General features: G+C 34.7%; 1 protein-coding gene and 1 pseudogene across 1 annotated transcript; both read right to left on the bottom strand.

Moving 5' to 3' along the window:
- Nucleotides 1-5,131: 5,131 nt before the first annotated feature.
- Nucleotides 5,132-8,810, bottom strand: LOC121760343 (annotated as a pseudogene).
- Nucleotides 8,811-9,444: 634 nt separating this feature from the next.
- On the bottom strand, nt 9,445-12,852 carry LOC121762344 (xylulose kinase 2-like). The gene is made up of 11 exons (XM_042158192.1): nt 12,619-12,852; nt 11,757-12,411; nt 11,575-11,663; nt 11,408-11,472; nt 11,087-11,142; nt 10,664-10,784; nt 10,506-10,580; nt 10,377-10,430; nt 10,209-10,303; nt 9,952-10,126; nt 9,445-9,860 (listed from the first exon to the last, which is right to left on the bottom strand). Exons 1-11 carry the CDS (start codon nt 12,675-12,677, stop codon nt 9,628-9,630), a joined length of 1,677 nt encoding a protein of 558 aa, XP_042014126.1. The 5' UTR covers nt 12,678-12,852; the 3' UTR covers nt 9,445-9,627.
- Nucleotides 12,853-13,065: the final 213 nt, after the last annotated feature.

Below are 13,065 nucleotides of genomic sequence, written 5' to 3'. Positions count from 1 at the left end.
TTGGTCTACTTTTTACTAATATTTATGTTTGTTTTTAACTATTGCAATCGATGTTGCACGTTGACATATGTGTCCTATGAGAATCTTGTAGGTTAGGTTCGATTTTATGATTTTCATTTTTTTTCAAATATAAATAAATTACTAATTAATAAGTCCCTAGATAAATCATGCTAAAATCAAATTTATCCATATAAATTTCAAAATTTAAAGAAAAATTATTTTACAACAAAAAGTTTTTAGCGGCATCTTTCTCTCACAAACAAATAATGACATTTTCTGAGAGCTAACGTCGTATCTGTTCCACTGCAATAAATGAATCAATTGGAAAACTTATCATTTCAAATTCAATATTAAAAATGCAATACTTAAATGATTTCCAAAATTATATAGTAGGATGATTAGTTACAAATTATTTACGAAGTAAATTAAACTACTCCTATTTTTTAAAATTTCAAAACCAGGAGCATTAAATTCGTTAACCTGAAATATATACTACTCCTACATGGGGGACTAGTAAGACACTTTAGACAATAAGAAGCTTTAAGACATATAACATTATAAATTAAAAAATAATGTAAAATGGAAAATACAATTCAATAGTACTAATTACAATATACACCAAGTAAGTCAGATTGTGAAATTAACTACTCTGATTTTAGTCAAACTTTTTTGACAGAAGCAGATTGAAATGTCTCACTTGTCGGTGTTGATCTTTGCTCAAAACTAATTTCGACTACAAACTGCAAATAAAATTTGTGGTAGGCTAAAATTAAGTCCAATGACTTGTCATCAGTTGGCATAGTCATGTCACAATTCATATTGAATTTACAATTGGTAATAAGAATGTACAATATTTATTAAAAATGTTATTGTCACGAATTTACATATATCGCTTTAATCTTTTTTGTAGATGATTCATCTTTACACCAACATGTTTTTATTTTGTGTAAGAGTACTAACCCGATGTTGGATATATAAAATCGTAATAACATGATTATCGTTATACAATGTAATTAGGGTTGATGATTTAGTTAAGTAATCGAGAATCGAACTGAATTGTTTCGCTTATGGTGGGACAAATAACTGATTTAGCGGTTTCAGTTCGGTCTCGGTTCGGCATTTCTGGGTGCATCGGTCATACTCAGAAACAGAAGCTAAATTTTAATTATTTTTATGTTTTTAATTAATTTTAATTTTTAATTATAAATATAATCTTACAAATAAATATCACAAGAATAAGAATGGTCAAACGATATAGTCATTGACGCACTAGCCGTAGACCCGAATTAGACTCTCTCCAATGCATTTTGATTGGAATCAACCTAATACGGAGTATAATTAATTTTTATAATTTAGTTCCTATACCAACCGACCGGCTAGTATAGGAACTAAATTTTAAACGGTTTAGACTCCCTCCGGTTTCATAATTGATGGCTCCAAATTGCCAAGCAAAAAGATTGATCGATTTGGTTAGGAATCTGACCGACAAAATAAGTAGGCCTAAGTGTAATATGTCAAAGTTCGGCCATGAATTATTACTCACTTTAAAAGTAGTTCAAAATATATTAATGTCAATCAGTTTTTATACTTCATTCATCCCACAAAAATACGGACATTTTTTTCACCCGTGCCATAAAACTATCTTATTTTTATTTATAGAAAGTTTTTCCAAATTCGTTACACATATACATGAATTTATTTATCACTTATACCACTAGGGCCAAACACTAATAATAATGTAGGTCTTATTATTCAGAAACACTATTTACTTATCCTTCTTCCATTTTCTTCTTTAACAAATGTGAATTAATTCTCGTGCCCGACCCAGATGTCCTTTTTTTAAGGATGGAGGGGTATAACTTTTCATTTAATGAACATTACCAAAAAAAATTGTAATGTGATCGAATATTTTAGAGATATGAGAAAAAAGGAAATCTAAATTGGACACAAAATTTATTTGTTTCACTTTCTATTAATTGCATATAAAAAGACAATTAACTGTATAGTAGTATGATTCTTTTAGTGATGAGTACGATTTAGGAAATCTAAATTGGACACAAAATTTAATTTTTTCACTTTCTATTAATTGCATATAAAAAGACAATTAACTGTATAGTAGTATGATTCTTTTAGTGATGAGTACGATTTAATTTATGACTGTAATTTAATTTTATTTGAAAATTTTAAAATCAAATATCGACCTTTTAAGTACGATTAAAGGTCATTAATTAGAAATGAATTTTGACAAGAGGAATATGTAGTTAGTCAAGAATAAGGGAACATCATTGAAAATGGCCTTTCACCGGCATTTCTCCATTTAAACTATTTTCCTCAATCTCCCCATCCTAGAATCTCCAATCCCAGCACACACACACGCACACACAGTTTTGACATTTACACACCTTTTGAAAACCAATCAAAATCCAATCTTTCTCTCTCTAGCATTTCAAAGACTAGATTTTTACAGAGTGGAGTGCGAGAGAGAAGGGAAATCTTGAAGCCCATTTGCTGAAAAGGAATGGAAGGTGGTGGTGGTGGTGGGGCGGCGGCGGTTCTTGGGTGGAGGGGGTTGGTGAGGTGGAATGACGAGGTTGCCCTTTTGATGGAAAACTGTAACACTATGAATCTGAGGTGTTTATGGGGTTTTTCATAGGTGATGGAGAAAGAAATGCTTCCTTTTTTTGCTGGTTGAAGGCAAACAGGATGGAGCCAGGCATTTTTACAGTTTTTTGTTCTCTAAAATATTGGAAATTGAAAAAAAGGAGACTCTTTTATGGAGTTTATGTATTATTGGCCCTCTTTCTTCTCTTTTTTTCCTATTTTAAACTTGCTTTTATTGGCTAATCTAATGAGGAGAAAAAGAGTTCATTTGGAAGTTTTAACATTTTCTTGGAGGGTGCTAATGAGGAGATAGAAGGTTTTGCCAATGCAGAGTGGAAGAATTTGGAAATGAAGCATTTTGGGATTTGGTGGTATACATAGATTTTGTGTATTTATCTCAAGAAAAAGGAGAATAGAAAGTACTGTACTTGAATTGAAATGATGGTTATGATTAATTGATGATGATGGTATCTTGTTTATGCTTTCATTTTTCATGTCCCCTTTCCTAATTCATGTTGTTGGTTATTTTAGCTACTTCCTTCTGATAATGTTGGCCTTTGATCATCCAATTTCCTTTTATTTTCTTTGCCTTTTGAGTAAAGGAAGAGTGCTTCTGCTTCTTCAACAAATGCAAATGTAATCTTAGTTTCCAAATGTTTTCATTTAGGCCTCTATGATTTATTGAAAGGCTTCATCTTAATCTTTAGTTTTGATATTTGAAGCAATGGCTGCAACAGATGGTTTTCTGTCAATGAGCAAGGTTTGGATTTATTGTTAAAGAATCAAACCGAAGGATGCTTTAGTTTAAGGGCTTATGAAGGCATAAATTCACTTCTTTCCACTTGAAGGTTGGGAGTCGTTTTTCTCTATGATCGCACGGATAATAGAGGAGAACGAATCTGGCTAATGTCTGTTTTATGCTAATCAGTTGGCCGGGGCATTGTGATGCCGTCTGCAGTCTCCATTGTCGACAACTTCACCTATTAGGTGAAATTCATTTGCCAATCATATTATGTGATGCTCAATCTTGCATATCTTGATCAGATGATTATTAATATTTTGAGCTTGCATTCATATTTCTTGGTTCTATGGCCAAATCAATATCATATGATCTGTTTTGTTCAAGCTGCATCATTGTTTTCTATATACACATCTTAGAAAATGACCAAATCGAACTTGAGTCATCGAGAGTACTTGAATTTTTGCTGCAAATCAAGATCTTTGAACACATATTTCTGGAATTTGGTTACGTTTTGAGGTCTCGAGCTCTCTAGCCGTGCTAGTTGATGATTTGTTTTACTTTCTTGAAATAGCAAGAAACTTGTTCTGCAATAGTAATTTATGATCATAGATTCATACACACACAGAATGTGTATATATTGTGTGTATAGATGGATCAGCAAACATCTGCTTTGTACATGATGCCTCATTAAGGAGTTCTATAAAGGTATCCAACTAAAATTTTACTATGGCATTAATGCAGTGAAAATTTATGAGCTAGTTTTCTACTATGGATCAAAGATGTTTTATCTGCTCATATTTAATTTTTTTTCTGCTGTAATTTGAAGTAGTAACTGTGTACAATTTGGTATCAGTTTTCATCAGCTCTGCCACAAAAAAAAAGGACTCTATTAATTCTTCTGTTATTATAGTTCATTGTTCTGTACAATTGTTACAGCTACGAATAAGAATGCAGGTAAATGTCTAATTCCACTTTTTGCCTCCTGCAGTTTGTGGAATTAATTATTTTTTGTATTCTCTCTTTTTTTATGGTTGTGGGGTAATAAAATAATAATAATAATAATAATAATAATAATAATAATTGTTATTATTATTATTAGTAGTAGTAGTAGTATAATCTTGGAATATGGAATTTTGAAAAGAAGTGTTTTCTTGACCTAAAGTAATTATTGGGATCATGACTTGACAAAGATGAGCTCTTATTTTTCTCCTAAAAATAAACGGGATGTGAGAATCCATAATTTTTAATTTTAGAAATATAAAAACGATTAAATTTATAAAAACTTTGATAGAATTAGTTAGTTAAAAAAAAGGAATAGAATCAATATGATTTATAAAGATAAAGTTGATAAATTTCAAAATTTGGATTAGATTTGATGAAACAATGATGGTCATGATAAATTTGATCATTAACCATTACCAAATACTAAATTTAAGCAGATGAATCCATTTCCAAGACTATATATATTGTACTATTATTATTAAAATAGCAAGAAGTGTGTAAAGAAAAAAAAAGATATACTAATATCTTTAGATTTTCTCCCCAAAAGAAAAGAAAAAACAAAAACAAGATCCAGTTCATTTATCCTCTTATATTTCTTTAGTTTTATTTTTTAAATTCTTTCACAAGTTGAACCTTGGAAATAAACTACAAAAGGATAGATAATAAAGAAAAAAGAAGGTTCAAATCTTCAATTACTAAATGAAGAAATAAACAGCCGTGGTCCAGGAATTTAGGTATACCTTGATTGAATTTATTGTAGGTGTACGTTTTGTGAAAAAAATTAAATTAAATAGATTTAGTTATTTCCAATAATTATATTCAAATAGCAAAGACGAACACAACTAAGTTAGATGGTTTTGAAATTCTATACGCATAATAAATTTATACAACATTATTACATGAAACACAAACATCAAAAATAGATGCAAACAATGGTCATAACAAACTTTGGCAAATGGCAATCAACTTACCTTATCAATCTTCAATCTTTTCAAACGCGTCCTAGTTTACGAACCAGGTCCTTTTCGATTTCGCCTCGTTTCTTCATCATCAACGTGTACTTATCAACGAGTTCTTGATCACCGGCCTGCGCTGAAAGCTTGCAGTTGAGAGAGGTCTGCTCCAATCTGTCTGCATACATGCTTCTGATAGGAACGAAAGCTCCCTTATCGTTGCACAACCATCCGTGCGCAGCCCTCAACGCTGCCCCCAACGAAGCTGAGTCTGCCAGGAACAATGTGATCACCTCAATGTTCAGTTCAGTGCATCTGTCCTAATTAAATCCTAATTGTGAATAATAAAATAATTATTTGTCAGTAAATACATGATCTTTCGATCCGAAAATCCAAATTTCTCTTATTTTTCCTAATTAAATGTAAGCATTACCTGGCCTTTGAACTGTATACACATTGCACCCAAAAAGGGAAGCTATCAAGCTCAGTATGCACTCGTTTGCAGATGCTCCACCGGTGGCGATTATTCTCCTTGGAGGAGAAGGCATCCCGATTCTTTCTGCATGAGCACGCATGGAGAGTAACTGCCCCTCGATCAACGCTCAAACCTGGAAAGTTGTAACTGTAGATATAGAGCTTCTCAGTTAATAGATGCAATCGAATTAGTGTCACCGGATGGATGCCAACCTCGGAAGGAGGATCAAACTCCGCAACACTGAACACCTTTATTCCAGAGAGAGGGTCGTTAATGTTTTCAAGAACGTAACGATGCTCACCAACTGCATTGCAACATGAAAATAGTGAGCAGCAAAAAATTGATAAATATACAGAAAAATAAACTAACTTGGAAGTGGTGGAAGAATTTCATGCTCCTTGTAGTAAAAGCCTATCTTCCCATCTGTAGCTTGAAACGAGATTAGAACTGAAAAAACCGAAACATTGTCACTTTGATATGGTAGTAGCATACTTTACTAACCATTCAGAGGCGGTGTTTGGTTCAGACATGTATTGAAAAGTTCCCATGATTCTTGGGCACACCTATTACGAATGTCTATCAAATCGTAGTCACATTATCAGGACGGACCTCCAACATAGATTTCTCATGAATGTAAGCACCGGATATGAGATTGGTACCTTCACGGGTCAAGGACCCGTTCTTATACACCAACATTACCATATAGTCTTCTGTATCCACCGGATTGGGAAATGTGTGCCCGTCAAGGCTGGGCTTATGTTCTGTGGCTATCCCGAATACCTGACATATTGTTTAATCTATGTTTTAATGTTCATACATATCTAAAAGGAAAAAAAGAGCCCTACGCTCGATGGTTGACTTACAGTATCGCTAGTGCCGAGACTTATAGCCAGATCTCCGGGAGTATTAAGAGTCATCAACCCTAAGGATATAGCAAAAAAAGAAACAATGCATCACACAGAGACAGACAGAAAATTATTATTAGAATTGTTGGAACAATTCTAGAAACAGATTGTTCAATTGAGAAGATATGGAATCATCCCAAATACATTTCTTCAACTTCTTTGGTCATATTATATTACGCAATTATACCATAGAACGGAAATGAAAACAATCAACGAACATATAACAGGAAGCAAAGAGTCCATAGGCATCAATCAGATATTCATTTTCGACGATTCAATATCTTTTGATTACTGTCAGGTAGAAATTAAACACATACTCTGTCAAATGTTTGAAAAGTTGATAAGACTTGAAAACCAACAAATATTTTCACTAAACCTAAAACACATTTAAGAACATAAACACTTGCATTGATTTAGTTATGTTGAGGTAAATATTCGATTTTTCAATGTAGAACATAGAAAGGGATTACTGTGTTACGGTTTGTTAGCATAATTTAATCACGATGATCGTCTCTTTAGCCAAGAAAATTTAAATCAGTTATGGGTAAACCCGCCTGCCAAGCTATTCGGATTGTCCCGGACCATTGAACAGCAATACAACTACTCTTGAAACGATATCTGAAAGCAATACAGAAAATCACCATAATTAAGCCAGTGGATATAAGTATCAAGGCTCGCGAATGCCTCAACCTCTCAAATCAAAATGACTAATTTTATCATTCAGCTTATCACGAGGGATGCTCTTTACACTATGGGAAAGCATATGTATAGCCATATTCAAATTACAAGACCTAAGTAAGCTAAAAATCAATCTTGATTTTAGAAATTGTTGTCTTCAATCTTTATATAGACAAAGTATTAAGGACTATTGAGTAGACTGTGAATAGTAGAGTTTCCAACTTTTGCACGAAATAGTTCGATAAGAAACCAGCAACAGCATGCTGGTGCTAAATCGCCAAGTTTCTTCTCCAAACCCGGGGCTACGGCCTGAAAAATCAAAAAACACCAACATTAACAAACTACCAATAGCTTTAACATCACGAAAATATGATGAGAAATCGATCACATCGTGCATGACACAAACCTCCAACGCTATCTTAGACCAAGACTTTGATTTAATATCTATTAGGTTCATTCCCGCCTCATCCGTATGGTCTATACAAGCATAACCCCCAATCAAAAACGAGGCCATGAAGGAGCTAACAAGCGACACCCTCTCTGTATTCTCATAAACATCAGGCCATGTCTCAACTATCTTCCGAATTTGTGGTCCCGCATACCTCTCATGAGCACACGAACCAGTGAGCTTGGACAGCTTCAATGCACCTCCAACCACTTCCTCAATAGCCCTGCACTGTCGCGTGGTGCTACAGTCCATCCAAACAGGCGATTCCTCAGCCGAAAACGCACCACCAAGCAGCCACAACCCTTCCGAAATCAAACTGTGATTTCTCAAGCTTTTGCAGTATGAGGTCCAACGCCTCCACCCACATCAAAGGAGGCGAAACGATCCTCCCATCGACCACAGGGTCCCGATGAACACCACCCTTAGTTTTGTAATGGGGCAATTCATCATCATAATTCACAACCTCTGTAGCAAATATTTTGAGGTTTTGATCTAATACAGTTTCCTTCAGCGACCTAAACAAGAAATCAACACCATATATTCAACCTTTGCATTCATCATTCCAAATTCATTAACAAAATTGACAACCACTGCAGCAAACATGTTTAAATTTTTGACCTAATAAATGAATTAATGCAACAAATAATCAAAGATTCAATTTTTCCACAAGTTTCTTCATCATCATCAAAGTTTCTGCAATTTTACAAGCAACAGAATATACCGTTTTAAACAGGTGCAAGTGCTAAAGTAGAGATGCATAAACAAATAGTACTAATAAAACTAGTGTAAAGCTGGGAAATCAGTAGCTAAATTTTTCGCTGCATAAATTAGGTGGTGATTAAGATTTTAAGGGAAGAATTGACTCACTGAGTGGAACAGTCAAAACCAAGAAACAGAGAGTGCAGAGGGAGAGAAGAATACTCCATTATAATCTCAGGTGAATCAAATGCTTCAATTTCAATCAAATTCAAATGCATATATTCTCAAAAAAATAAATTAATTGCTGATTACCCTTCTTAATATTTCTACGTATTTGTTGGTTTAATTATTAGATTAGTTTTTTTTTCATGAAATTGTTAGACTAGGTTGTCTATGTACGTATGTTTTTTTTATCAAATTGTTAATATTATTAGGATTTAATAAACTTTAATTAAAAATTACAATATTTTTCAATTACACAATCATCTAATTTGGAATATAATAAATGTGACTGGCATCTGGTTGAAACATGAAAGGAATATGTAGCTTGTTTGAAAGAAAGTTCTAGTAAAAGTAAAATAAATCCTTATTTAACATGACGTACTGTATTTTATTACGGTTTTAGAGCATTTAGTTTTAGATGTACCGAGTAATTTTTTAAAAAAAGTCGAAATATTTGAACACTCATTTTAAAATCAAATTTATACTCTTAACTAAAGTTACCGATGTCCGTAGTCTTAGCGAATGTTTGATAGGATTGATTTCATATTGTAAAAGGTTCAAGAATTTATGTGTAAAAATAGTTAAGTCAACATACGTCGGGACACATTTCAAAAATTCATACACAATGTTAAAATAATTCTAGTGTATTTTAAATATTTATCATAAGACTATATCTGATGTTTGTGTTGCGAGTGAAACAAAGAAATAAGAAAAGGACATAACTGTAACAATAATATCATCATAAAAAAAATCTCTGTTACTGAAATAAATCACAAAGAGAAACCAGCATATATACAAGTAGGATTATCGGAAAAAGTTCATCAAAATCCCAATGTTTTAAAAGAGAAACCAGCATATAACTAACTCACGTGAATCCAATGTTTTAAAAACCGGACCCGCTTTCACAATCGCCCGAGCTTTTGCACAAGGTGATTCTCGATTTCTACTCTCTTCTTCATCAACAAACCATACTTGGAGACGAGGTCGTGGCCACCAGCAGCAACGGCAAGTTGGCAGTTGAGAGAGGTCTTTTCCAACTTGCCCGAATACATGGACGAAATCGGAACAAAACTGCCCTTCTTGCTGCACAACCAACCATGAGCAGCCCTTAAAGCAGCTCCCATAGAAGCTGAATCTGAACAAGACATTCCACAATCGAATATCAACACCCATCACCATAATTCAATATTGATAAAGTGGAAAGAGAAAATTGAACAAGAACTTGCCTGAGCTTTGGATTTTATATACGTTGCACCCGAAAACTGAAGCTACTTCCTTGAGAATGCTGTCATTTGCCGATGCTCCACCAGTTGCAATTATGCATTTCGGAGGTGAAGGTAGTCCGAATCTCTCAGCATGAGCTCTCATAGAGAGGAACTGACCTTCAACTAATGCTCGAACCTGAAAAGAAGCCTCGGTTAAGTGTGTGTTTGCGTGTTACTCCATATGTCTGTTAAGAGGTAGTAGATTTTAATCCACCAACCTCAGAGGCAGCATCAAATTCCGTAACCTCAGTTTCTTTCACCCCGTCTAATGTATCTCCTTTGAAGTTCTCAAGAACATAGCGATGGAACCCAACTGCAATTACAGGCCATCATGTGTGCATGTTTGATGGAAAATATGACACCTATACTAAGTCGAGTATGCTAACCTGGTAACGGGGGAATAATTTCATGGTCTTTGTAATAAAATCCCAACTTTCCACCTGAAAAAAGTAGGCATTATAATCATCTCACTAATACAAAATTTGAGTTAGTAGGCATGAATTAGATGCACTCACCATTTAGAGGTTGTGTCCGCTGCAAATATTCGCTGAAAACATCCCAAGATTTATCCGCACACTTGTTCCTTATCTCTGCCATGGTTAAAGCAAAAAACTCAATGTACGCCTCATTATACTTTCAGGAAAGATAGCATTGTGTTAGTGTTTGTTCTTACCTTCACGGGTCAAGGAGCCATTCTTATAGCATAGCATAACCATGTAGCCTTTTGTATCCACTGGATTAGGAAAAACGTGGCCTTCTAAGCATGCCTTGTGCTCGTTAGTAATGGCAAAAACCTATAGCAAAAGCAGGATCGATCAAGCTCTACCCAAATGCATTCTTGAATGTCATATATCCAAACTCTTTAAAACTCTGCATTCTAATGCCCGATATATAAACACTAAATTGTCGTATGCATGAACAAAACCAAGTCAAAAGGAGTGTGAAGAAGCTTCTGATTTAGATTGGTAAAAAATAGCTTTATCTTTCTTATTCACTAATTTCACAGTATGAAGACCCGAGATAATGGACAAAAACGGAAAAAATCAATGTTAGGAATATCATAAGCGGAAAAGGGAACACGAGCAAGTTAACTTACAGTGTCACTGGTGCCAAGACTGATTGCCAAATCCCCAGGACTGTTGAGAGTCAAACCTGACAGAGTAAACAAACACAATTTGTCGATTAATTCCACAGTTCAACCCACAATAAAACTATAAACTATTATTACTATCAGCTTCATCAATTCATCGGGTAGTACCCTGAAACAAATAGTACAGCTCAACAAATAACTAGGAATCGACAAACTGATGCAGTGTAATCGGGCAAGTAATGAAAGGTCAGAGCAAGTAATATGGAGTATTCATTAGGAGTGACTTATATTTTACAAGGAAGAATACATACACGAAAAAACATATACCTGCTAGGCTGTTAGGATTATCACCAGACCACTGAATGACTAGACAGTTTTTGTCGAAATGATACCTGAAAGAATTTTATGAACAGGCATATCAGATCAAAAATATTGAAAAAGAAATGCATATTAGGCATTGAAATAGCCACCATCGAGATTAGGATTCCACCCACCTCTCCACAAAGTAAGAAGCGATTTGACCAGCAACATCGTATGCAGGCGCCAACTTCCCTAGTTTTTCCTCCAAACTCGGTGCTGTGGCCTAAGAAAATCGAAGATTTAACACTGACTAGAAGCTAGCTGCATAAAATTGACCTGAAAACTTCACAAAATCACATAATGCAGCAAAAGAGACCTCCAAAATTTTCTTCGACCAAGCTCTCTCCTTAATGTCCATCAAATTCATCCCAGCTCCATCAGTGTGATCGATAGCAGCATAGCTCCCAATAAGAAGCGAAGCCATGAAGGAGCTAACCAAAGAGATTCTCTCTGTACTCTTATAAGCCTCAGGCTGCGTCTCAAATATTCTCCTAATCTGTGGGCCGGTGAACCTCTCATAAGCACGCGAGCCAGTGAGGCTCGACAGCTCCATGGCGCCACCCACAGCTTTCTCAATGGCCCTACATTGCTCCGTGGTGCTACTGTCCATCCATATAGGCGACTCCTTCACCGAGAAGGCGTCACCAAGCTGATCCGCCAATTGCTTTTTCGGGTCCAGGGATGACAACACCCTCGAGCTTCCGGTTTTCCAATACACACTGCCGTGCTGCTGCCCACTGCCGGAGACAGCAACGATTTTCCCAAAATCGAGCCCCGATTTGTGGAGCCTCTCAAGGATTAGGTCTAATGCCTCCACCCACATTATGGTGGGAGAAACGATTCTACCATTAACACTAGGGTCTCGATAAACACCATCTTTAGTCTTGTAATGCGATAATTCAGAATCAAAATTGACAATTTCCTGAGCTACAATGTTTAAGCTTGCATCCAAAACGGTTGCTTTCATTGACCTACATGGCACCATGATCATCGATTTCATCTCAATTTTAAATCAACATTTTATATTCAACAACAGCATATCAATTTCAAAGGAAGCCCTATTATTGAAACAATAAGCAATTTTATGATCATCAGAGTGTTAATCACCATATGAAATTCGCTAATTTCAAAAAATTAATGATTCCAGAAGAGAAAATAAAAATATAATTCAGACTTACTGAGTGGAGCTATCGAATCCAAGAGAAAATGAGCCTTGTGGGAGAGAGAAATCGTCCATCACTGAGAGAAGAAGAAGAAGATTGGGAGACTGCCGTCAAACAGAGAGACCAAAAAAAATTTATTTTTGAAATCCGAAAAAAACTTTGAAATGAATAAATATATGTGACATTGATTTTGGATAAGAAATTGATTAGATAAAGATGATGACACGGATTTGCGAGATAATCGGATTTAAATCCTCAAACATCCAAAGGAATTATCTACAATCTCATAAATTATTTGTCATATTATAATAGTATATGTATTTATAAAAATATACTAGATGATTAGAAATTACTACTCATTCATATTTATTTTGTAATTTTGAAATTTATCCAGATGACAACCAAGTGACAAACCTTATTTGACATTTAAAATATTTCATAAATTCATGGATATTTTGATGA

Source organism: Salvia splendens, chromosome 13 (assembly GCF_004379255.2).
Source record: "Salvia splendens isolate huo1 chromosome 13, SspV2, whole genome shotgun sequence".
Taxonomy (NCBI): Eukaryota; Viridiplantae; Streptophyta; class Magnoliopsida; order Lamiales; family Lamiaceae; genus Salvia; species Salvia splendens.
This window is presented reverse-complemented; position numbering and strand designations above follow the sequence as displayed.

What these genes read in the sequence shown, in the direction of transcription:
- LOC121762344 (XM_042158192.1), bottom strand. Translation starts at nt 12,677, where the DNA reads ATGGACGATTTCTCTCTCCCACAAGGCTCATTTTCTCTTGGATTCGAT. An exon ending in GGATTCGATAGCTCCACTCA is followed by an intron (nt 12,412 to 12,618) that starts GTAAGTCTGAAT and finishes GGTGCCATGTAG; the next exon opens with GTCAATGAAAGCAACCGTTT. An exon ending in AATTATTCCCCCGTTACCAG is followed by an intron (nt 10,304 to 10,376) that starts GTTAGCATACTC and finishes CTGTAATTGCAG; the next exon opens with TTGGGTTCCATCGCTATGTT.